Below are 24,695 nucleotides of genomic sequence, written 5' to 3'. Positions count from 1 at the left end.
TCAAAGGCAGAGAGGTGTCATGTCCATGTGTCACGCTGTACATGGCAGTGGTTTCTTGGTCCTCACAACTTGAGTGATGGGGTTCATGCTTCCTCTGTTCTTGGTTTCAGTCATGGAAGAAGCACTGGCTGGTCATCTTGGAGTCATCTTAAGCTACAATGCTATTCTGGTATTTACTTCTCCCTGACAACCAGTGGGATTTGGGTATTGAACTGATGAGCTGAGCCTGCACACTTCTTGCAGGGATGTCCTGAGCAGCATCCCAAAGCAGCCAAGGCAGAGAGGGGTCATGTTTGTGTGTCCCCCCGTGCATGGCAGTGGTTTCTTGACCCTCATGACTTGAGTGATGGGGTTCATGCTTCCCCTCTCCTTGGTTTCAGGCATGGAAGAAGCGCTGGTTCGTCCTGCGCAGCGGTCGGATGAGTGGCGACCCCGATGTCCTGGAGTACTACAAAAATGACCACTCCAAGAAACCCTTGCGTGTCATCAACCTCAACTTCTGCGAGCAAGTGGACGCAGGCCTGACCTTCAACAAGAAGGAGCTGCAAGACAGCTACATCTTCGACATCAAGACCAGTGACAGGACCTTCTACCTGGTGGCTGAGACCGAGGACGACATGAACAAGTGGGTTCGCAGCATCTGCCAGATATGTGGCTTCAACCAGTCCGAGGAGAACACAGGTACTGTGAAAGCCATGTCCATGGCCAAGATCATCTCGTGTCCTGTCCTCCCAATGGGGCACAGCTCCTCTTTCAGATTAGACGTATGGGAGGGCTGGGAGGGATGGAATGGGAAAGGGATTGACACATGGGAAACCTCCACGAGGCTTTCCTGCCTTTGACATCTGAAACAGGGCAGACTTTGGCCACTTAATCGATTTTTCATGTAACTGTAGATTTGAGTCTCTTATAGAAGCTGGTGGGACGTGGGGACTTTTTAAGCTGCACCCTTGGTCCTCGTCCATTACCAAAGTCCCTTTGGGAGTGATGGGAACCAGTAGTGACATTCCTCCTCATTCAGAGGTTTCAGTCCCTTGGTAGAGCGGGTGAGAAGCTTTATAAGGACCCTGTCACTCCCCACCATGGGTGTCCCCACTGCTGACAGGCTTTCATTGAAGCACAGTCACGTCCTTCCCACCTGCATCCCCATCTCCTCGTGGGGCTCACTGTGAAAATGCTGGGAGAGGAGAACACAGGGTGCTTGTGTTCTGTGGTGAGACCTGTTCTACTGGTCATGCTCCACCACCCAAACTCAGTTGTGCTTTGTCAGGCCTCTGCAGTAACCATCAGTGAGCTGCCTCTGGTTCCACAGCACCACAAAGGCTCACCACAGTGAGATGGGATGGGGATGAGCACAGGATGCAGTCACCTTCCAGTCCCATTACACTTAGTAGCACCTCCAGGCATCTTCGCTTCATCTCATCACAGCCCAGCCTCATCCAGGATACTCCAGCCCTGAGCTCTGTCTGCGCGAAGCTCCCTATGATAACCTCCAGCTTGAGTCTGTTTTGGTCCCTTGTGGAGCAGCTGCCAAGAGCTGTAACCCTGCCAAGAGCTTGTCAGGCAGGACAGCAAACAAAGCATCGCAGCAGCACGGATGTGATCTTCACTGGCTGACGCAGGAAACGGGACGTCACCTTGGCAATGGGTGTACAAGTGTTAGAGAGGATCTTTGCTAGTGCCACCAGCGCGGTCTTTCAGGGAAAGGTCAGGCTAAATAAATCACATCCCATTCCAGTGTCAGCAGGTTCGGTGAAATCATTCAGGCCCCCTTTTTTAGGAGCTATTTTGTTGCAGGATTTTCCATTTTCAGCTGTGGGGAACTGGGTTTTTTTTCCTTCCCATTTAGTAAAATGAGCTCTCAGCCCAGCAGCAGCGGGATCGATACGGGACTTCAGTGAAATAGAAATCTGGGCAGCACAAGGAAAAACAATCTCCCGTTTGCAAGTACATCTCTCCCGAAGGGCACACAGGGCTCATCAGGCTGCAGAGATCTGAGCACTATTCCCTGCAGGATCACGGAGTGACATCAGCAAAAGAGGAACAAAAATCCCTATTTGTAACAAAATCACAGTGCGTTAATGCTGTAGGGAAAGTACCCACTTGAAACAGTACCCAGCTGCCAGAGAGAGATGCTCTGAGTAAGCTGGGAAACAGCCTGCAAGAGCAAACACAGCAGATGTGTCCAGATGCTGCAGAAAAGAGGGAGCATGAATTATTCAGAGCTGGTGCTTCGCTTTGGTGCTTGCTAAAGCAGTGACCCCACACTCACCTTTCCTTCACCATCTCTGCTAAGGAATGGCAATAAATCATTGCTTTCCCAAAGTAGATAATGATTGTTTGAAGGACCTGCGGCCCGAGGCTGGGCAGGGAGGTTGAGGGGTTGTTGCAGTGTGATGAGTATTGGGAGTCTTGTCCATCTTGGTGTATTTAAGCCTATCACCCATCCTCCATGATGGGTCAGCTGGAGGGGGAAATAAAACAACAGTAGCAGGATTTGTAATTGCTCTGTTTTCATCACCTCCTTGAAACCATGGGTTGATGGATAGAAGATGATGCCCCATCCCTGGCAGTGTCCAAGGCCAGGTTGGACGGGACTTGGAGCAACCTGCTCTAGTGGAATGTGTCCATGGCAGAGGGCTGGAACTGAATGAGCTTTAAGGTCCCTTTCAACCCAAACCATTCTGTATGGTACAGTGATGAGGAGCCTGCATGAGATTAAGACAGTTCCTGGGTAGCAATAGAGCTTAGGACATCTGGTATTTCTTTCTTAGACCTTCACTCCCTCAGCCTCAAGCCTCTCTGTGCCTTGTTGTGGCTCCTGCCTTGGAGAATGAATGAGTCAGTAATTGGATGCACCAAAAAGGGGAGGAAAAGGTAACCATCAGGGGCAGGAATAGCTCCATGCTAATTGCAGCAATTAATTAACTAAACCTCCCTCTCCCAGCAGACAGGCAGCTTGGCGGACCGAGATCAGGGACTGCCAGGGAAGCTGCTCTGCACATTCTTCTGATTGTACTCATTCCTGGGTGTGCAATTCCTTTACACTGACCCAAAAGCCTTGCTGGGTCCAGCCCCAAAGCCAGGCTGATCCTGGCTGGGATATATTTGCATCCTGGACAGGGAAACACTCTATTGCCATTGTTTACTACAGCCATTACACACGATCATATTGCAGTTAGAAGGTACCTTAAAGCCCATCCAGTTCCATCCCCCTGCCACAGGCAGGAGCACGTTCACAGTATCACAGTATCACAGTAGGTTAGAGATTGGAAGGGACCTCAAAAGATCATCTAGTCCAATCCCCCTGCCGGAGCAGGAACACCTAGATAAGGTTACACAGGAACGTGTCCAGGCGGGTTTTGAATGTCTCCAAAGAAGGAGATTCCACAACCTCCCTGGGCAGCCTGTTCCAGTGTTCCGTCACCCTCACTGAGAAGAAGTTTCTTCTCAGGTTTAAGTGGAACCTCCTGTGCTCCAATTTGTACCCATTACCCCTTGTCCTTTCATTGTTTGCCACTGAGAAGAGCCTGGCTCCATCCTCGTGACACTCCCCCTTTATATATTTATATACACTAATAAGGTCACCCCTCAATCTCCTCTTCTCCAAACTATAGAGACCCAGCTCCCTCAGTCTTTCCTCATAAGGGAGATGCTCCACTCCCTTAATCATCTTAGTTGCCCTGCGCTGGACTCTCTCCAGCAGGTCCCTGTCCTTTTTAAACTGAGGGGCCCAGAACTGGACACAATATTCCAGATGGGGTCTCACCAGGGCAGAGTAGAGGGGAAGGAGGACCTCTCTCGACCTACTAACCACCCCCCTTCTAATACACCCCAGGATGCCATTGGCCTTCTTGGCCACAAGGGCACAGTGTCGGCTCATGGTCACCCTGTCGTCCACCAGGACCCCCAGGTCCCTCTCCCCTACACTGCTCTCTAACAGGTCGTTCCCCAGCCTATACTGGAACCTGGGGTTGTTCCTGCCCAGATGCAGGACTCTACACTTTCCCTTGTTATATTTCATCAAGTTATTCCCCGCCCAGCTCTCCAGCCTGTCCAGGTCCCTCTGGATGGCAGCACAGCCTTCTGGCGTGTCGGCCACCCCTCCCAGCTTAGTGTCATCGTTCTACTAGAGCAGCTTGCTCCAAGCCCCATCCAACCTGGCCTCCTGCTTGAAGGATTATCCCACATCAGCTGAGCCCCAGTCACTGGTCATGAGTTTGCATTTAGCCCACTGGGGGTGGAGGAAAAGCTGATCAGCTTATGGGGCAGTTTGAGTAAAAGCCTCTTTCAACACCTCCCCATGATGGTAGGGAAAATACAGGGGTTTGCTTGCTTTTTTGCATGGTTTAATGAGTAAATGGTCAATCCAAAAGCAGCTGCATATGGTGATGTAAACTGGCTGCAAACCATCTGCAGTGACACCAGACAATGATGCCCTCACTCTCATAAGACAAAAAACCTAAAAGACCAAACAGATTTATACCCTTTGATGCTTCTTTCTGTTTGCAGCTCAATGGGAGAGTGTAAACGGTCTGTCGCTTGGTTTTCACATTAGCTCTTCATGCCCTGTCTAGACTGGCAAACTTTAGGATTAAGAAACAGGCTGGAGTTTAGGGTGGGCTAACATTGTGCAATGGCTAGCTGTTGGTTTAGCTGATCTCTGGCTGTGTTATACATCTGGTTTGTCCATGGGAAACTCGATTCAGCCTCAGGAACCTCAATGTCAGTGAAGTGATGGCCCCAGTACTGCAGCCACCAGTAGGAGCATCTGCTCTGCAAACCCATCACGGCTTCATTCCCTGCCCTAACCTGAAAACAATTGCGGAGCAGCACGATTACATCTGCCAGGAGAAGGGAAATTAAATTGACTCCAAAGTGTTTACCCAGGCTGCGGCTCTTTCTTTGTTTCTGTTAACACCTATTTGCTTTGAGAGCTAATTACTGGGTTTGAGCAAGCAGAGCCTTGCAGCATCCCAGGTCCAAGGAAGTGGATGGTGCACAAGGGAAGGAGGTTTGCTCCTGGCTCAGTACTGCGTTTCCATTGCGATTTGCACTGCTGCCACCTTGTCTGACTCAGATACAATGGGGGGAGACCTGCCGGGGACCCCGAGCCACAGGCTATGGGAGAAACGCAGGCACGTGGGTATTTCAGACCATCTGCATTTTCTCTGCCCTAGTGGGCAAGCAGCCAGGGCTCAGCTGTGAACTGGATTTTCTCATGTGCTTTGTTTGTTGGAGTTAAAAAAAACCCAACCCAAATCCCACTAAACACGTCTCCTGTGCCATTAACTCCTTCTGGAGCGGATGCTTCCGACAAAACCCTTCCTTGTCCCATTCCTGGTAGGACAGAGGCACAGCTATGGCAGTGTAGAACTTGTGAAGCAATGTGTGTTCTTGCAGCAAGCACGTCCTTGCAGGGAACCATGCACAGGTTATTTCGGAGGGGTCAATACCTTTACTAGGTCTATCCCAACTTACTGTGCTCCCTGGAGCTCCCCTTCCACCTCCTCATGGAGCAGTGGATCTCTAAGGGCTTGGATGCATGGCTGTTGAGCAAACACTCAAGAAGGGTTAAGAGCTTATTTGTGCACTGCATTAATGCCCCTGTGCTTAGAGGTATAACCCAGCCATGGGAACAGGGAATGGAATGCTTGAGGGTGAGTAAATGTCCTTGCTCTGAGCTGAAGGCTCTGAGAAGGTGAGCAGGGCATGGAAAAAGGATGGTGTTGGGGTCCTGCCCTTATAGGCTGTGAATGGCAGTGGTGGCCTTCCGCACCTAGCACAGGCATGTGTCGTTTATTTTACTTTATTTTATTTCATTTTTATTTTATTTTGCTTTGTTTATTTTATTTCTCTGGCACTTCATTTGATTTATTTCTCTGCTTTCTGCCAGGGGGCTGCAACAGGGCAATCCCAGCCTCTGGCTCATTCCCTGCTCCATCTCCAGGGCTCGGTGCTGGCATTTCACATCGCGGCTGGGATCAATCCCCAGCAGTCTGCAGGCTTTTACTGTCTCGCTGTATGCAAGTCAGGGCTGAGCATTAATGTTTAATAGAGAGCTGAGTGTCTCTCCTCCCTCCTTGAGCTCAGCCACACTCGCTCCAGCTGAGATTGTGAGATCAACCTCCAGACAGCAATCACTCTGCACTCATGGTGATGGGAGCTCCTACACCCCATGTACATGGTCCCCACTGACGCTCTCCTTGGCTTGATGCTCCCCAGACCCTCTGTTGGTTGCCCCTTCCAACCCCTGATGCAAATACATTGCTTTAGTACCCACTTGATTTGCTTTGGCTGGGGTTCTCATATAGTTTGCTGTCTGGTTGCTCCCCATCTTGCTCCCTTCAAATCTTTGCTATAAGCCTGTATAGTTGCTCTTGCTCCTTCCTTGCTTCTCCATCTACAATGTGTTGATCCCAGCATCAGGCCAGTGATGCCTCCTACCCCATCAGTTCTTTGCAGCCAGGTTTGCATGGGTGTTTGCTGAGCAAAGGGAGCTCAAGATGGGCTGGCACAAAGATACCCCTAAATCCCCAGTGTTCACCATCCCAACATGCAGGAGCGAGGCACTGAGGAGCCCATGGAAGGTGATGGCTGTGGGGCAGCCCCTCTATTTCTACTGCTGATGTCTGTCCCATGGCCAGGCAGAACTGAAGCAGAGGGGAAACACTAATTAATGACTGCCACAAGACCAGGTACTTCCTTGCTATTGTGTCTGGCACACGCCTCCTTCCTTCCCTGCTCAAGCCCCTGGAAGTTACAAGCCCAGCACTGTGCCAGGAAGTGTGCTGGGGGATGAGGAATAGGGGCTGAGAAACAGGGGCAAGGAGGGGGATATGGAGGTATCCTTGTGTCCCTGAAAGCACCTGGGTCCTGATGTGCTCTGTTTCCATGCCTGCAGGCAGCAGTGCCACCTAAGGGCAGCCGAACAAGTGGTCTCTTGTGGAGCTTTGTGCCCTCAAGGTGGGACAGGACTTGACTCTTCAGCTTCTATTGACACAAGTCTATTGGTCTTGACTTCATCTTTAAGCACTGGTATGGGTTGTGCTTGGATACCAGCTCACTTGGAGACCCGTCTGTCCCCTAACAGACAGTACGACACCCTACAATAAGCAATGAGCAAGATTACAGTTGAGTTTGATCCATGGGTGAATGGAGCAGGTCTGGTTGGGTTATCTCTATGTATCCCACCTTCCCATGTGTCATCCACCTACCCAATGGTCCCCTGTGCCATTTGGAACTTGGAGGTGGCCTTCAGTGGGACAGCAATGTGGAGTCTTTGAGCCTTGAGCCCTTTCCTCTCACCCAGCATCCCAGCATACATACAGATGTAGCCTTTTCCTTGGTATTCTCATCAATGCTTTCTGAACTCAGTGTCATGAAGCTCATTCCTTTAAAACACCATATGTTGCATCTAGTCCCACTGGTTGCATTTGGATCAAGGGCATTTGGATCCATCCCCCCCATCCATCTGTACCATGTTCTGAGTTTTCCTAACAAGAGAAAGAGCTATGGCTGTAACTTCACTCTGGGAGGACAAATGTAGATGTCACATCTCATCCCCAGGCTTGATCCAGTTGGGTTGATCCCAGCCTCACTGGAATGAATAGGGAAGAACCCACAACCCCAGCTCACTTTGCATGAGGCTTATGGTTGAACTTCAGGTGCATGTGAACACCTCCTTGCCTGAATCCCAGTTCATCCCTTAGCAATGCTGTCCCTTTAAATTCATTCTAAACTTCCCTGACCCTGGTTTTCCTGCTCCACAAACACCAAGTTATTTTAAGATCTGACACTGTTCAGCTTTTATTTCAGTGTAAACAATACCGGAGATGGAGTGGTCTTGGCACAAAGGAGCAGCTTGAGAGCAGTTAAGAGCCTGCTGCCTTTCCCCCTACTTTTTCCCTCTTTCCCTTCCGACATAAGCTAGGTGAGGTGCTATTGAGTCTGGTGAAGAGCAGAGAGCACAGATAATCTGGGATTTGCTTCCTAAAAGACAGAAATGGAGGGAGATCATTTCTGATCTCTACCAATCAGTCAGGGTCTCCTTGCTGTGATTCCCCAGGAACCAATACCACTGAGAGTGAGACATGTGCTGATGGTTATAAACTGTCCATTTTGGGGAAGAAGATGAATAAAGATGTCTAAAATGAGGCAAATCATTTGCACTCCGAAAGTGCTCATTTCTTTCCCTTGGCTCTCCAGGGAACCAGGACTGATGAGCTCAGATGGACACGTCCACTCTGTAGACTCCTAAATCTCTGCTGAGGTGAATCCCACCCATCGGTTAAGACCTTTGAGCTATCTGGATCTTTAAATAGTGTCATTTGTCATCATTTGGTTTAAAGCAGATGAGGATGAAGCTCTCCTATCCTCTCATACCTTAATCTTCTTGCTGTACTCAGCTCTTCATCATATTGTGTTACCAGATGCATTGCAGGACCAGAGTCAACACTGCACTGCCGTGATAGTTGCTGTCCTTATTAATGTCCTTACTGGGGGTTGGAACTGGATGATCTTAAGGTCTTTTCCATCCCAACCGTTGTATGATTCCATACCATGAGCAGATTTCTAGCCCATCTGAGTGCCAAGAAAAGGGTTGAAACAAGGATGTAGAGGGGTTTAGGATAAAGAAAAGGTCTTAAGGTATCTACACAATTAGAAAACCAAGCTTCTGGCTTTAGAGGGTCTGGTGCAATTGAAATCTGAAGTTTGCAACACTGGATTTAGAAATTTAGGAATTATTAGGATTTCATTATTTAGAGGTTTTATTGTGGCTGTGGACACTTTGTAGAAGTGGGACTTGTGTTTGCAAACCCATAATTCTGCTATCCCATACAGACCCCTGAGAGGTATGCATTAGCTGAGCCCCCTTTAGCCCAGTATTGATGGGAACACGCAGAGGATGCAGCCGTTTGTGGGAGCACCAGGTTTCCAGACAAAGAATGCTCCTGTGTGGCTGCAAATAATAAACCCATCAACCAGCAAGAGAGAAAATATATGCTCTACTGTCAAAAAAGACCCACAGCCAAATTCTCCACTTCTTGACTGTTTCCCAGCAGGAGCCCAGCACAAGGGTATCCAACTGAAGATAAATATGGAACTGGAGCACTGGGGCCTTTAGGGAAAATCCTGCCCTTTCCTGGCCAAAGTCCCACTGAGTTTGCTGAGCTGGGGCTGGGATTTGAGCTGGGAGGGAAGGGAGAAATGTGAAGTTCAAGAGGTTTTGGGACTTTTTTAGAGCAAAAAGCATTGCCCAGCCTTTGCAGCACAGGTTTCCCAGCAGAGGCTGGCAAGCTGCATTCTTATGGCTCAGGGCTGTCTCCTAGGCCAGGTACCCAGAATCAGAAGCCCATTTAAAGTAATTCTTGGGTTTATAATTGGCTTTTATCACCATAAGCCCCTGTGCATGTCAGGTCAGCCCCATTAGTTTAATGGGCGCTGAGGAATTTGAAGGATGACTTACTGACCGTGGAAGAACAAACGGAGCAGATGGTATCAGCATCACATCAAAAAGCAAACCCATGCAAAGCCTTTGGAAACAAAAACAGCTGATGGGCTTGGAGCAAAGCAACTGGTGAAGCAAAACCAAGGGAAAGAAGGAGGCATTTTGGGTGTCATCCAGCTGGGAGAAAACTCACACTCACATTCACCTGCATTTCTATTCCCAGAGGGGTCCTGTGAGTGTTTTAGCCCCCAGCTGTACCACATTGGAGTTAATGGAGCTGTATCCTATGCCTGCAAAGCTGCTGGGGTATGGGGATATGATGTGGGTCTGCAGGCAATGCCCAGCATATAGGGGCTGGGCTGGGAAATGTGATGGACACAGGACCCCAAAATGTGCATGTGAGCAAGTTGGAGGATAAAGGAGAAAATCACACTTTGGCAGTGGATAATTTCAGGTAATTTTTCATTGTGTGACACTTTTTCCTCAAAAAACAATGTATTTCCCCATTTTTTTTACCTCTATGTATTCCACATTGTTCCCTCCAAACCTTTGAGAGGGGCCATGGTTTGTACCCCCTGAGCACTGCTTTGTAAAACCTGAATAAAGCCAGCACAGATTTAGACTCTCATTTCCCAGACCCCAATACCTCGTTGTTTGCTGGTTTGTGTTGCTTCGTATTTACAATTAAACCCAAGCCTGAGTAAAGGGAAAGCTTTCTAAAGCCTTGAAAGCCTCTGAGTGAAGGCACCCAGAGCAGGAAGGAGCCGTGAAGCTGTCGATTGCTGTGAACTTTCCATGACACCACTCAGGGTTTGTTTCCAGACTGATCTTTATTTATGAATGCAGTAGCATTTATTACTGATTTTATCTGTAAAGATAACACTTCTTCCCTCACTGGATCCTATGCCTCAGTTATAATTACTGCCTGCTTCTCAAGCATACTTCTGCATTATTTAGTGTGGTACGATGTCAGAGCTGTAATGTTGGCCATTTATTACTTGGGCTGTGGGGTTACACCTGATCCGTGGATGCCCCATGGCATCCAGTTGTTGGTCCATACTTAAAATCACTTTAAACCACAGAGGATGAGGCAAATACTTATAGTTAAGCATGAGAAAACTAAACTAAACTAAACCTGAATCTCCATTCTTGGAGATAACAACCCAACTGGTCACAGTCCTGAGCTGTTGTATCTGCCTCTGAGTAGGTGGTTGGACTAGAGCATCTTCAGAGGCCCTTTCCAAACCAAATATTCTATGAATCTGTGATTGTAATGAATTTATGCTGCAGGGAAATTCCGGGCTTCAGAGTATGGTTGGGAGCTGAGATACATCAGCAATCCAGCAGGTAAAACTGGGGTTGTTCCCTGTTAGCATCAAAAAGGCGAGAGGGCAGAGCAAAAGATGAGACATTGTCCCACCTGAGTCTGTATTGCAGCGTATTGCCTGATACCCCTTGGCTCTGGGTAAGCCCAGACTCATGTTTTCTGACCCTTTTTGCTCTGTGTGATGTCCCTCCTCATCCTCCAGCTGCTCCATGGTGGGTGGTGAAGCTCTAGCAGGTCTCTTGGGATTTGTCTCCTGATAGAGCAGACTTTGTCTTTCCTGCCTCAATCCCAGTTTCTTGACTCCTGTGGCCTTTCCTCATCCCCAAACTTCATCCCATGAGTCTAAGAAAAGGAGTCAATGATTTTCACTTGAAACTCATTCACAGTTTTACAGTTTATTACAAGTTTTAATTTTAATTGCAGGTTTTATTACTCAGTTCTTACTGGGCATCCAGCATCCTTTCATACTTACTGGGTCATTGCCACATACCAAAGGCTGTGTCTGACTCGTCTGCACCTTTGACTGATTGCCACCCTTTATATCTGCTTATTAAGATGGAAAATAACATTTCATCTCAAAGATTTCATCATGTGTTCTTTCAGCTCTGCATGACCAAATCCCATCCTGGCCAGCACAATGCTCCTTGCCAACTTTTGGTACGATTGCCTTCCATCACTTTCCTGCCAAATATATAAACTCCCCCTGTTGTTATAGGCTATTGCTTTTGAAAGTAAGCTGGAGTCGAGTGACTCATTACATTTGCTGGTTTCTTTTCATAACTGACAACAAATCCTCTTTTTGAAGTGTTGGGCAGGCTTCTGGGTACTTACCTCATCACTTGTAGAAGTGTGGTGAGTGGCTATCCCACTGCCTGTGGCTCCATCTTCACCTCTATCTCATAGCACATCACCTGCCCTGCCAAGCACCACCTTGTTTGACATTGCTATCTGTGTAAGCCATTCCCTCGAGCTTGCATATACTTTGCACAGGCTCAACCTTGATATAAAGCCTTTATGATGGTAATTATTTTGGCTGGCTTGCCATAACGGTTCACATTGCTCTCCGATGAGTCATGATGAAGTCTCTCAAATACCCACTTGAAATCCATAAATTGTGTGATGAGTCTGTTTTGCTCCTCGATGGTTGCTTTGATGATAAGTGTTAGGGTCAAAGCTTGGTCAGTACATGATCTTCCAGGTAAAAACACTGCCTTCCTCTCCTGGGATTTGTCTCCTGATAGAGCAGACTTTGTCTTTCCTGTCTTAATCCCAGTTTCTTGACTCCTGTGGCCTTTCCTCATCCCAAACTTCACCCCATGAGCCTAAGAAAAGGAGTCAATGATTTTCACTTGAAACTCATTCATGCTTTTACAGCTTATTACAGGTTTTAAATACGGTTGTGCCTGCTCTTTGGCATCAACAGAACTCCTTCTGAGGGCCTGAGATCCTGCTGCCTTCTCTGTAGTGCTCCAGAAACTCACTTCCCCCCCTTCTGCTACCTTTAAGAACTCAGAGTACAGCCTTGCAGATGCTTTGAATATCTTTGGCACGCAGCTGTAAGGACCACCCTGTCCTCTGCCTGACACAAATAGCTTTATGCAGATAAGTCCATGATGTCCTAGACAAACACTGCTTCTTGCAGTAAAAAAAACACTGACATATCTCAGTAATGAGAATACAAACTGCTGTCTCCTGGTGCAGTTTGAAGGGAAAACCAGCCCTGTGCTCACAAACCTGCAGGACACAGGGGTTGGTTTTGCAGATAAAGTGGCTTAAAGAATTAAGACTTCCATGAGTGCAAGAATGCCCTTGGTTGTATTAGATAAATTAAAATATCTGCTTCAATAATTTATAAATGATGAAGCAAGGCACAAATCAGTTTCCCCGTGGGTGCATTGCTGCATGAGTGATCCCTGTGACGTACTCAGCTGTCTCTGAAGCACTTGGATATGGAAAGCTGGAGCAGGCTGGCTTCTGGTCTGGTCTGGTCCTGGTAATTCCTGCATTCCTGTGGTTGCATCCAAAACCCGTTATATCACTGTTTATTCCTCCCAGCATCTGCGGGGAGAAATAGATCCAATGCACTACGTATTTGTCACCAAACCACTTTTCACCCATGAGTGACAGACTCTGATAGTAATGAGAGGAGCACCAAGTATTGGATCTTATTCAGATCTGTTTCAGCAGCCAAATACACCAAGTCTGGACATTTAATTACGATCTAGGTAATTAAAATTAAAACAAATCCCATTCCTGTGTAGAAGGAAGAGTTCTCAGAAGCTGCAGGTATGGAGTCTGAACAAGCTGATGCTGGGGGAACAGTGCCCTTGCAACGAGCAGAGCAGGTGATGAGCCCATCATAAACTCCACTTCAGAGGTGGTAAAAACTCGACATGTTCATCTTTCCCCTCACTGGAATTCATTTTCATGCACTTTCAGTGTCGATTTTCACTCACACCTTTTCAGTCTGAATTTGAATGAATTTCAGAAGAAATCAAGGGCTCCGCTCTGAATTGCGTTTTCACATCAAAAAAGCACGTGATGACAATCTTCGGTCAAAGAGGGGCAATCCACCCCAAAAAAACCCATCCACTCTGATGAGAATGAATCAAAACACCTTGACCTTCTTCCTTTTTACTTTAAAATCACTTTTATCTTCTAAAGGTAATTTCTGGCTTCAAGCAGTCCCTTGGCAAGCTCCTATTCTGATTAAATGGCATTTCCCAGCTGGAGGATGTCAGAACATTTTCAGCTGGCCCTAAGCCAAGCTCAAAGCACAGGAGATGCACTGGGCAAGAAGATGCTGGTTTTGGTCTGGGTGCTGGTACCATCTGTGGTGTGTGTGCGGATGGGTGATAATGTAATCTGGCTCCTGTGGGTTTTGAGGGTGGGCTCACCGCACTTTGAGCAAGGAAGATGAGGGTGAGGAGATGCTGAATAAGCCCATGGGATGGTTCCCAGCCCATCAGGGCAGAGAGCATTTGCCTCGGTCTTCGGATGCTGGAGGATGATTTGGTCCTGAGTGAGGGGAGGAGGAATGCCAGAATCCAGAAATATTACCCTAAAGGAGGTTGTGATAAATCTGCCTTGCCCGATTCTCTTGAGGACCAAGCTCTATATTACGCTCCGTTGCTTCACTAAACCCACCTCTGCTGCTGCTGCTGTGCCTTAAAAATAACCACAAAACTGGCCCATGCTTTAATGCACAAGGTTCAAGCAGCAACATCCACTTTGGGAGCTTGTCCCGCTGCTCAGCACAGAAATATCCAGTGGGAAGAGATTTGCTTGTCCATGACAAGATATGATGGGGAGATGAAGGGTATCCAGGTGGAAACGGTCACGCATGGAGTAAGAAACACAAGGGCATAATGTGGAACTGAACTGATGGCGACCAGTGGGATGTTAAACCCAGCAGGATTAAGGCTCCAACCAGCCCTGCATCTCCTTTAACCTCCTTCAGCTCTTGGAATGGTCCCAAGGGATACAAGCCATAGTCGATGAGGAATGTGGGGATGGGGCTCACTCTGACCTTGAGGAAGAAGCTGCCAGCCCCATGTTTCTGAGCATGAATACTACACCATCGTATTGCTGTGCTGCTTTCAACCCACGCCAGTCCTTGCCTTTGGCACAAGTCTTGCTCCTCGCTCCTTGCCAAACCAGTACAGATGTTTTAACACCCACCGGAGCCCAGATAATTACAAACAGAACTGAGAGACGGGTTGGGGCTGTTTTCATTGCCTGAACTCCAGCCTTTCTCAAGCAAGACAACTCCCACTTTCTGACACTGCTTTCAAAGGCGTTTTTGTGGGCCACGTTGCTAATACTCATTTTATTCAGGGTACGCCCAGAAGCCCCAACCAGGATGAGGATCACACTGACTTAATGGTGACCGCAGAGTGAAACAAGTGCAGGGAAGATGAGTGGAGCAGCTGGGAAAACCTTTTCATAGGGAAATTAGAGCTGGTTTCTGTTCAGTGGCTTTCCAGCCATGGCATTGCAAAGCTCAAGCTCCTTTTCAAATCAGCCTGGGGAGTGTTTTTAATGAGACAAAACCATGCAATCAACTGGTGGGCACTAGGCAGAGGATGCTGCAGGTCCTTACCATCCTAGATCCTTATGGGAGGCAATGCCCATCGTAGTGAGCTTGTGAGTAGAGCAGATGAGATGAAGGAAAGAGCAGCATTTCCTGTTTTGGTGGAGGAAAGCCAGCAGCAAATACTTTCTCCATAGTCTGTGCTTGTACAACCCTAAAGTACAGGAGTCTGGCCCAAGATCAGCAGCTATGTTGCCTCAGGCCATCTGCGAATAGCCAGGTTTGAGTTTAGCAAATGAGAACTGATTTAGCATGAATGAAACCAGATCTCATATGCATCTCCCCTAGCGCCACTTAGAAAGTATAGGTGGGGAGAAGGACCTAGAAAGCCTTCTCAGGCTTCATATCTACATGAACCTCATGTCTCTTTAACCTTTTTCCATCAGGATGCTTTGTGGTCCTGGACATTTTGTCATAGAATCATAGAATGGTTTAATTCTGTGATTCCATGATACAATGACAAAATGAACCTGCATGTCCAGAAGGACCTCAGAGCATCCTGTCCTTGTGTTGATTATCACAACTGATAACTGGTTGGGTGGAAGATGACTGTCACAAGCCCACTAATCTTGATAGGCTCAAGCCATCTTCATGGCTCTCCCCTCAATCCCTGCTGTGAAATTCCTCTTTCTTTATGCCCAGCCACGAACATTTTCATCCAACATTATCCCAGTTCGTTTCTGGTTGCTGTGGAGACCAATCTAAATGAAACTTTAGTATTTTGGAAGAGAATATGATTCTAAAGTCATTTGCGATGCAGGGTCCCATGCTAATAGCATTAGCATATTATTTGATTATGGCGATGTGGAGGGAATAAATTCCAAGTCCTTTTGCCATCACTGCATCTTAAAAGAAAAGGAAGAGAAAAACCTCCAGGTTTTAGCTGATACTGATGACCTTTACTGATGGTGAATTCATGATTTCTGAATGCATAAAGCACGAAGGGTCTCAGGCATTTTTAACCTCATGGCAATGGGAATAGCTCCTTGGAAGGGACCTTTTCCTTCCCTGCTTTCAGTGAGCACTGTTAATAGACTGCCTAATGGACAGGACTCATGTTTTAATGATGGGTAGAGAGATCCAGGATGGCTTTTTGAGCTGTTTGCATTTTTTGCTAGAGTGATGGTGTGGCAGAGCCCAGCTGGAGGATTGTACCTGTGCAAGCTACAATCCTCCCATCACTTGCAGAGATTTTTCTTCTTGCATTTTACCTTTAGGAAAGGTTTTGACCTCAGGACTTCTTTAGACGATTCTCCTATGAGGACAGGGTATGCCCATACCCCCAAATGAAAAATAATTGCATGGAAAACCTTTGCAGGTTGGTTTGTTCCGAGTGTAAAGGATGCAGAGATGGAAAAGGGAGAGAGGAACTTCCAGCGAGAAGGAAAACAAAGCCAATCTATTGTTTTGCATGTCCATCTGCTTGGGGGATGGACTGACCCTTGCTCTCACTGACCCCTGGGCTGCTTTGCTCAATGGTTCAGGGACGTGGTATTGCAGCCATGAGGGTTAATGACTTATTTTGTCTCCTCTTTTGGCTTTGATGCAGCTGATACTGCCCTGTCTGAACATGCCGGGCTCACCTAAAAATATGTGAGGAATTTGGGGCTCTACCACCACCCCCTGTTCCCATTTTCCCCTCTACCCCTTGCACAGCACCCACCTCCCTTTGCCTTTAACCCAACAGCTAAAATACCACCCAGGGAGCAAAAAATAACATTAATCCCATGAATGTTAATAACATTCATATTAATAACATTAAGATAGAGGAGGGAGAAAGGGACCAAACTCCTGCAGTTTGGTCCCATGTATGGATGCAAATGTACCCGTGAGGAAGGGGGCTCTGAAAGGAGAAATGTGGGGATCCTCTTTCTTTCTCCATTGCTGCCTTGCTGAACATTGGTGAAACAGCTCCTTAGCAGCACCACTGCTTTATTGACTCCCTGGCAAACTGGAAGTTATAATGTTTCTCCCCCAAGGTAAGGAGAGATCGAAATAAATTACTTCTGTAAAGAGCCAGGAATGGCAGTTCTTCTATAATACAAAGTGCAAATATTTGGGCCTCCTGTGCGCTCCCTTGAATAGAAATGGTACTAAATCATGCATAATAAAGCAGGTTCACATTTTCTCCTAGCAAAAGTTTTCCTCTGCTCTCCTGAAGCATTAAAGCCCTACGCTCCCATCGCCATAAAAAGGGCCATAAAATTTAAAGCAAGCCGTTAAGAAGCCCTGGCTGGGATTAGGTTGGGATTCATCCTTTCTACTTCTCCATCCCTGCTAAGTGAGGCGTGCACCTGTGTTTGCTCAAGCGAGGAACGGCACCCACCTACTGCTCGCAGTGAACAATGAGGGTGAGAAGAAATCTGTTCAGGACTTAAAAGCAAGTTTTCTCCTGGGTTGGGTGGTGTAAGGTCAATGGTGAACCAGCTTCTGAGCTTTCACCCTGCTCGTTGGTGTCATGTTGGACCATGGCACTGGGTGAGACTGTGTTGGCATGAAGTCCAAGGGAAAGACAGTTAGGAAAAGCCAAAATCTCTAATCATCATCATCATGGCATCATGGAATTAGAATGGCTTGGGTCAGAAAGGACCTTAAGATCATCCAGTTCCAACCCCCTGCCATGGGCAGGGACACCTCACACTAGACCAGGTTGCTCAAGGCCCTGTCCAATGATAATAACCAATAATAAGAATCAATGACGTCTTCCAAAACAGGATGCTAGAGCTCACAGTGACAAAGCTGGTTTGATTCTGGCTGCCTCTGGAGGGGGAAAAACACCCTTTCTCATAGAAATGTGTCATCTCTTCTGATAGCTCTTAGTTTTCAACAGCTTCAGCCTTGTCCTGCAGCACTCGGCTCCACAGACTCCAGACATATTTGCTAAGGTTGCCCCTGGCATCTGTAGAGAGTACATATGTCAGAAAAGCAACTAATTCTTCACATCCGCATTTCCTTGGTGTTGCCACTTTATCCCCACTCTGAAAAAGGCCCCTTTGAGACCACGTTGTGTTTTATAAAGTTCCATCCCTCCATCTTTGTCCTTTCTCTCTGTTCCAGCCTTTCCTTTTTTGTCTTTTTGTCTTTTCTTCTCCCCATTTCATCCCTCATCAGATTGGTTTTACAATGTCAGAGATGAGGATTCCTGAAGCAGTGTCGGAGATGGGGTTAGATCTGTGGAGCAAATGAAGCCCATCCCAGCCCACGCTGCCACCCTGGGGTTGTCCTTCATCCCCAGCCATAGGTCATTGTCCCACTCTTTGATAAGGGTGTCCCAGGTGGGAAGCTCAAGGCTATGTGTAAGCCAGGGCTGCTTTTACCTCCAGCACTGAAGCCCTTGTAGCAAAATAAATAGGTGCACACCAGACATCCCCTATGGCCAAATGTTAGACCTCCAGATATTGACTCAAAAGGTTGAGCTCCACAATCGAGCGGCAGATTTGCTCTTTAAAAGGTAGCCCATGTGCAGGGCTGATATGATACAGAGCTGGGTCATTGCTGCCAAGGGGCAGAGATGGGATTTTGGGCACAGCTTCATCTCACACAAGCAAACCTCTGTTCTCCAGGGAGAAGCATTGCATCGTTCCTGTTGCAGTCTCTCTCCGTCCTGCCCCTTTGTCCTTCAAAGAATTGATTGCTGTTAAAATAACTGAGATATATAATGCTTTGAGGTCAGGATGATCTGACTTGGCTCCTTTCCCTCTCTTCTCTCTCACTTACTCTCCAGTGCTGTGATATTTTCCCCTGGTTCCCATGCTTCTCCGAGGCAAACACTCCCTCATTGCCACTATTTTGCAGTTGTTCCATTCAGATGCAAGCAGAGCGCTGACACTAATGGGCAGAGATGATGCTATTTATTTATTACCACTCATCCTTGTCTCCCTGTCTCTCCCATCAACTCTTTTATGGGTAATTCTCCCCTATCCTCTGTTGCATGCTGAAATAAGTGGGGTATTTCACTGTTGTCAGTAGAAGAAATGTCAGGGGAGCAGCTCAAGCTAAATATCATTTAGATAACTGAAACTGGGTAAGAGAAATCACACTCCTACCCCTCTGTGCAGCAGATCCCTGTCCATAAAGCTCCTCCTCTCCCTTATCCAGTCTGTCCTGATCTGTTTATCAAAGCAAAATAACTAGAAAGGAAAAGCTCAAAACCCAAATATCACTTTGTGCCCATCCTTCAGCTCCTCTGCAGTTCAGCTCCTCTGCAGGATGCATCTGTGCCCCATCCTTGCTTTTGGGGAGCTCCATTCCCCCTGCTTGGCACCCAAAATAAAGCCGATGCTGAATATTAGGGGTACCTGTGTCCTTGCACACAGCTCCCACCCTGATGGAAACCAGAGAGAGATTATCCCAACCAGATGCCCTTTCCCACTAGTCTACTGGAAGAAACCTTTAGCAGGCAACCATCCAAGGCATCCTTAGACTGACAACAGCTTTTCCAAATGCCATCCAACTCAGAGGCGATAGGGCAAGCTCGATAAACAAACCTTCCTTGGGTACCATTCTCATCCCCATGGCATTCCAGGGCCTCCTGGCAGTGCAATGGCATGGTGAATCATCCATTGGACGTGTTATTTGTTCTCTCCCTGCCAGGAGAAGCACAGGGAGGGATGTTTTGGTAGGGTTGATTATCTTGTATTATTTGCTGGAGGAATGAGCTGGCAGTGAAAGCGGAGGCACAGGAGGATTCCCATGGGAGAAGGTTCCCCCTTTTTATTGCTAATAAATGATGGAGCTGCTCCAAAAAGTGGGGAAGATGAGAGCACTCCTGTGCCCTCCTAGGGATTATTTCTAGTAGATTTCTCCTAGTCCTTCATTGGCCATAAGTTTTAACTGCTGTGAAGTCAGTGACATGGTCTGAGGCGGTTTGTGGCCCTATTTGCCAAGGTAGAACTGAGAAGACCTTATCTATGAAGCCCCTTGGATCACTCAATCCTTGACAGCAAGGTGTGGGCATCACAGAGAAGTCCGTGCTGCTTATGGATGCCAAACAACCATAGAATCCCAGACTGGTTTGGGTTGGAAAGGACCTTAAGGTCATCCAGTCCAACCCCCTGCCACGGGCAGGGACACCTTCCACTAGACCAGGTTGCTCCAATCCCTTTCCAACCTGGCCTTGAACATTGACGGGAGCTTGACCCAAAAATCGCTGCCTTCCTATGGGCATCATTTCAACTCCATGGGATATAGGGAGTTGTAGTCCCAGCCTTTGCCTTCAAGCAGGGAAGACAGACTGGGTTCTGGTGAAAAAGGCCATTCTGAGCAACAGTTTCCAAAGTAGCCTGAGTAATTGTTTCTCTCAGATAAGTCCAGGAACATGGTGTGAAGCTGTGTGCACACAGCAATACTCCAGTGCTCTGAGAAGGGAATTCACAACTGTCAGCAAGGAGGGAAATACCGCTTTGGGGGATTGAAAACATCCATAAAACATTCCTGGCTCCCAGCCTAGCCCATCCCATTGCCGGCCGTGTGCTCGCAGTTGTGTATCTTTGCTCTGGGGATGGAGTCACGAGGAGGTTTTCTCCCTCTTTACTGCAAAACATGGCCCAAAAGGCACATCTTAACCTGGGCTAGTGAGTACCAAGCTTCCAGCTGGCCTGGCACCATAGGGTTTTGCAGCGCTGTGCTGGCTTGTCCCCACTGAGCCTCTTGGCTCGCTTTCTCACAGGGGCCAGCACACCATCTGTACCACAAGCCCAGTGAGATGTACTCATGCAAGTCGTGCTGCTGACATTGAGTTTTAAGTTGTGGGTGTCCCAAAGCTGCCTTTTCCAGACCGTGAGAGTCCAATTCCCCAAACTCGGAGAAGAGCCAGCCAGGAAATGTGGGTTAAGATGACACTTCCCACATGGCCTCGCTACGCAACCTTAACTCTGCCCCCCTGGGAATGGCAATAGGAACTGGAACAAGATCTTATCCCTTCTTGGCTGTATTCGACATTCCCTCAACATATACTCAAGTTCTCAATGTAAAGCCAAGGGATTTGAAGGCTACGTCTATGCTGTTAAACAAAGGAGGGCCACGAGTTTATTCATGGCTGTGAGGGATGGAGAAACATCATTCTTTATCGCTCATGTCAGGTTGAGTTGAACATCTTTGGTTATGATGCAGGTAGAACTGTTGCCTGGAGGTGTCTGGATGGGACCACCTTATTCACTGAATGTCCTACATGGACATGGGAATGGAGTGTTGGTCCTTGTTGCCTGGGAGCTGGGCACTGCAGCATGGCAAGTGGAAAAGGCTTTGGGGCCTTTGGCTCACTGCGTGCCTTACCCTCATGGCAACCTCTCCCTGTTTCAAACCAATGGAGGAGCACAAACATCTTGACCTTTCCCTTTAGCGTGTACTAGTCATCAAATGCTATTTTCCTGCCTCAATTTCTTTTCTTGCCTCCTGTTCTTCCCCCCACCAAGACCCATCATTAGTGTGTGACCTGGGCACATGAACTGCCCTTATTTCTACTGCAAAACCCCCCTTCAACATAAAAAATACAGAGTAATCTCAGCAGTCCCCTTCTGAATGCCACAGGATTTCTCACCCCAGCCCTTGCAATCCCCTCCCAGCCCCACGAAGCAATCCATCTCTCACTTGTTATTACAGAGCTCATCTCACAGGCCTAATGGTGTACACGAGTCCTGAATCGGCTCCGCTAATGCTCTCGGTGGCCAGGTCCTTGTGGGAAGCGAGCTGGGAATTCAGTCTGAAAATCAATGTGGATGCCAATAGAGTGGCTTCCCCCAGGGAAGCGATGTGCTTTTACTGGGCAGTGCTGCCTGCTCCCCTTCATCTCCTGTTTTCTTTCATGTGGTCAGAGTAACCATGGGGTAATTCATCCTCCTCTCAATGAGTGTGATTTTCCCACTGGTTTCCCCACATCAGACTGATTTTGGGGAGAAGATTCGGGTCTCCTGGCAGTGCGGGATTCCCTGGGCTCCTCAAAGTGTTGTGATTTGCATTTGCTGGGGTCTAAGGTGATGCTGGGGACTGTCTCCTGCGTGCAGCCCTATCTCTCCCTTTAGGCTCCGTTGGCACAAATAAATCAGTGTAATTTCTAACTCCTGAGTGTATTTTGGCTTCTCACAGATCTTCCTTGTAATGGCAAGCATGGAGCCTGCAGGGATAGTCCTGGAGGACTGCTCAAGGTAGAGGGACCCCAACCCAGCACAGTTCATAGCTGTCCACAGAGGTGACCTTAATGCACAGCATTATCCTGCCATCCTCACACCATCCTTGGAAGAGTCTTGGCCAAAGCCCAGTGTGATGTGTAATTCCTGACCTTGATTCATGAGGCAGCAAGACCATTGGGCTGCTCCTGAGAAGCACTTCGGGTGCAGCCCCCCTGTTTTTGATAGGAACAGGGGTACGGGCTCTACCATGCTGATGGAACTCAAAGCACTTGATTTGGGACTAAGATCTGGGATTCGCAGAGGTCTCAAGACTCCTTTCCAACGGGGATCTGCACTACTACAGGATAAATATTTAATAAGAATGAGGGTCAAGGCACTGTTTTGTCCAAGGACACCGAGATGGCCATTTACTCCCATGAAAAGCACCAAGGGATACTTAATGCCCATGCAAAGAAGACAGGAATGGGAGTTTTAAGATCTCATCCCCCGCCATTAATGTCAATGTTAAATATTGATCCTTTCTGTGTTTAGCACAGACCAAACAACAGAGTGAAGCCACGCTCTTTGGCTTTTATTAATGTACTTTTTCTGCATCAGGTGAAGTTTGCAGTAACACCAGGATAAAAAATGTACCGGCTGTGAAAGAGCAGCATTGATTTTGCATCCTGACACCATTCAGAAGTCAGTGAAAAATCACCCTGTGAAGCAGCTCCCTGTCCAAGCCGTGACAGCCATTCCAGAGAACACATTCCCTGCAGTCAGACCCAAAACTTGTGGGATTTGAGGGAAGGAATGGAAAAAAGAGGTTGGAAATATATAAAATCCCCATTGTCCCAGTGTTGGAGCAGGTTCTTTTATGGGTATCTGAAGTCTGATTTGAAGAGCAGGTGGGAACTGTGTTGGGAGAAACCTGGGAGCAGTCCCTATATCAGTGGTGGCCAGAAAATGGGTGATTTACCCAGGGAAAAATGGGTTTTTTGGTTAGGTTTTATGTTTTTATGTGGTTTCATTAGCACCAAGTAAGTTTAAGTCGCGGCTATTATAAAGGGTGACTTCAGTGAATCATGATGAGGGGTTTTCACATGCAAGGAGTACATGCATGGCAAGGTGACCATGCATTGTCTTCTGCAGCCAGAAATGGATCAGCTTTCCCAAATATTGCCATTTGTGGGGTTTCTGGGGTGTTTTTATAATGGGGGTTACAGCTTGGCAGCTAAAATTCATCCAGGATTCAAATTATTGGAGCACACTCTTACAGAAGGCTGGAGTAGCTGGGTTGTTATTCCATTGAGATGAGCTTAAGATTTGGAAGTGTATTTCACCTTGAAGAGCAGGCAGTAGGAGTCACGTCTTGGGTCTGCATCCATTCTACTAGCAGAAAGGAGCAGGAACTCTTTTGAGGTCACGAAATTAATAGAGAACGGGGGAACGTGGTAATGATTTTCATCTATGCTGTTATGTTTGTCTACATTCACGTTTACCCAACTGCAAACAGATACCAGTGATGTCCTTAGGCAAAGGGATGAGGATCATAGAATGGTTTGGGTTGGAAAGGACCTTAAGATCATCCAGTTCCAACCCCCTGCCATGGGCATGGACACCTCACATTAAACCATGGCACCCAATGCTGTGTCCAGCCTGGCCTTGAACACTGCCAGGGATCACATCTCTAAAGCCTCTTACTAAAGGTCTCTAAGAAAAGACGGATGCAGAAGTTGTGGTGTGGAAGCTTTTCTCTTCCTTTGTAACCAGATTTTAAGTATAACAACTCATTGGGCTCCCTGTGGATTGTACTGACATCGCCCATACATCCCCCCAGGGCTCTAAGCATGTGCTGAAACATGATAAAATATGGTAATATTTTAAAATATGGTAAGATATTAATTTCTCTACATGGTATCTAGAGTTACATAGGTGCCTATAGTGCTCCAAGTAGAACCTGCTGCTGAGTGCATCCATCAAAGCCATACACAAACCCCATCAACCTGCGTTAACGCTGGAGCACTTAAGTAAGGAAAACCCCTGGAACAGGGGTTGTGTGGTCCCTGTGTGCATCCTCTCAAGGTGTGTTCTCTCCCTGCACAGACACCCTGAGGAGCCTGGCCTCCATGAACCACGCACCGCGGTCCTCGCCGGCAGAGCTCAGCAGTGCCAGCCACCACCTCCTGCGGGAGCGCAAGTCCTCGGCACCGTCCCACTCCAGCCAGCCCACCCTGTTCACCTTCGACTCGCCCGCCAGCCACCTCCAGAGCACCCTGTCCGCCAGTGCCCCCCAGGACTACCTGTTCCTCCACCAGTGTATGAGCAGGAAGTCAGAGAACGCAAGGTATTGGAGTCTGGGAGCAAACCTCAAGGATGAGGGAGGGCTGGGGGTGAGCGGTTCAACCCACCTCCATCCACAATGATAGAATCACAGAATGGTTTGGGTTGAAAAGGACCTTAAGATCATCCAGTTCCAACCCCCTGCCATGGGCAGGGATAAAAATACAAAACCCAGGTGAAGAAAGCTCTGAGTGATGGGCTCATCCCATTGCGGCTGGGAGGAGGAGGTCAGAGTGGCCACAACCCAAGTTCCCGGCTTTCCTGGCTTTCTGGGTTGTATTGAAAACTGGCTGAATGGGTGGACTCAGAACGTGGTGATCAGTGGCACAAAGTTTAGTGGGCCAGTCACTAGCAGTGTACCCCAGGAGTCAATAC

At 47.7% G+C, this 24,695-nt stretch overlaps 1 protein-coding gene across 2 annotated transcripts in view; it reads left to right on the top strand.

Moving 5' to 3' along the window:
- Positions 1-24,695, top strand: part of GAB2 (GRB2 associated binding protein 2) — a 105,305-nt gene that overhangs the window by 68,773 nt on the left and 11,837 nt on the right. For both annotated transcript variants that reach the window (XM_061343284.1, XM_061343283.1), the window contains exons 2-3: positions 381-681; positions 24,084-24,324. In XM_061343284.1, the coding sequence (XP_061199268.1) occupies positions 420-681; positions 24,084-24,324 (503 nt within the window). In that variant the 5' untranslated portion in view covers positions 381-419. The remainder of the gene's footprint in view (positions 1-380; positions 682-24,083; positions 24,325-24,695) is intronic.

The sequence above is a fragment of the Neopsephotus bourkii genome, unplaced genomic scaffold (genome assembly GCF_033783945.1).
Source record: "Neopsephotus bourkii isolate Nb327-2 ecotype Australia unplaced genomic scaffold, CSIRO-AGI_Nbou_v1 NB_1825, whole genome shotgun sequence".
NCBI classification, from domain to species: Eukaryota; Metazoa; Chordata; class Aves; order Psittaciformes; family Psittacidae; genus Neopsephotus; species Neopsephotus bourkii.
Note: the sequence above shows the minus strand (reverse complement) of the source record. Positions and strands in the feature narration are given on the sequence as shown.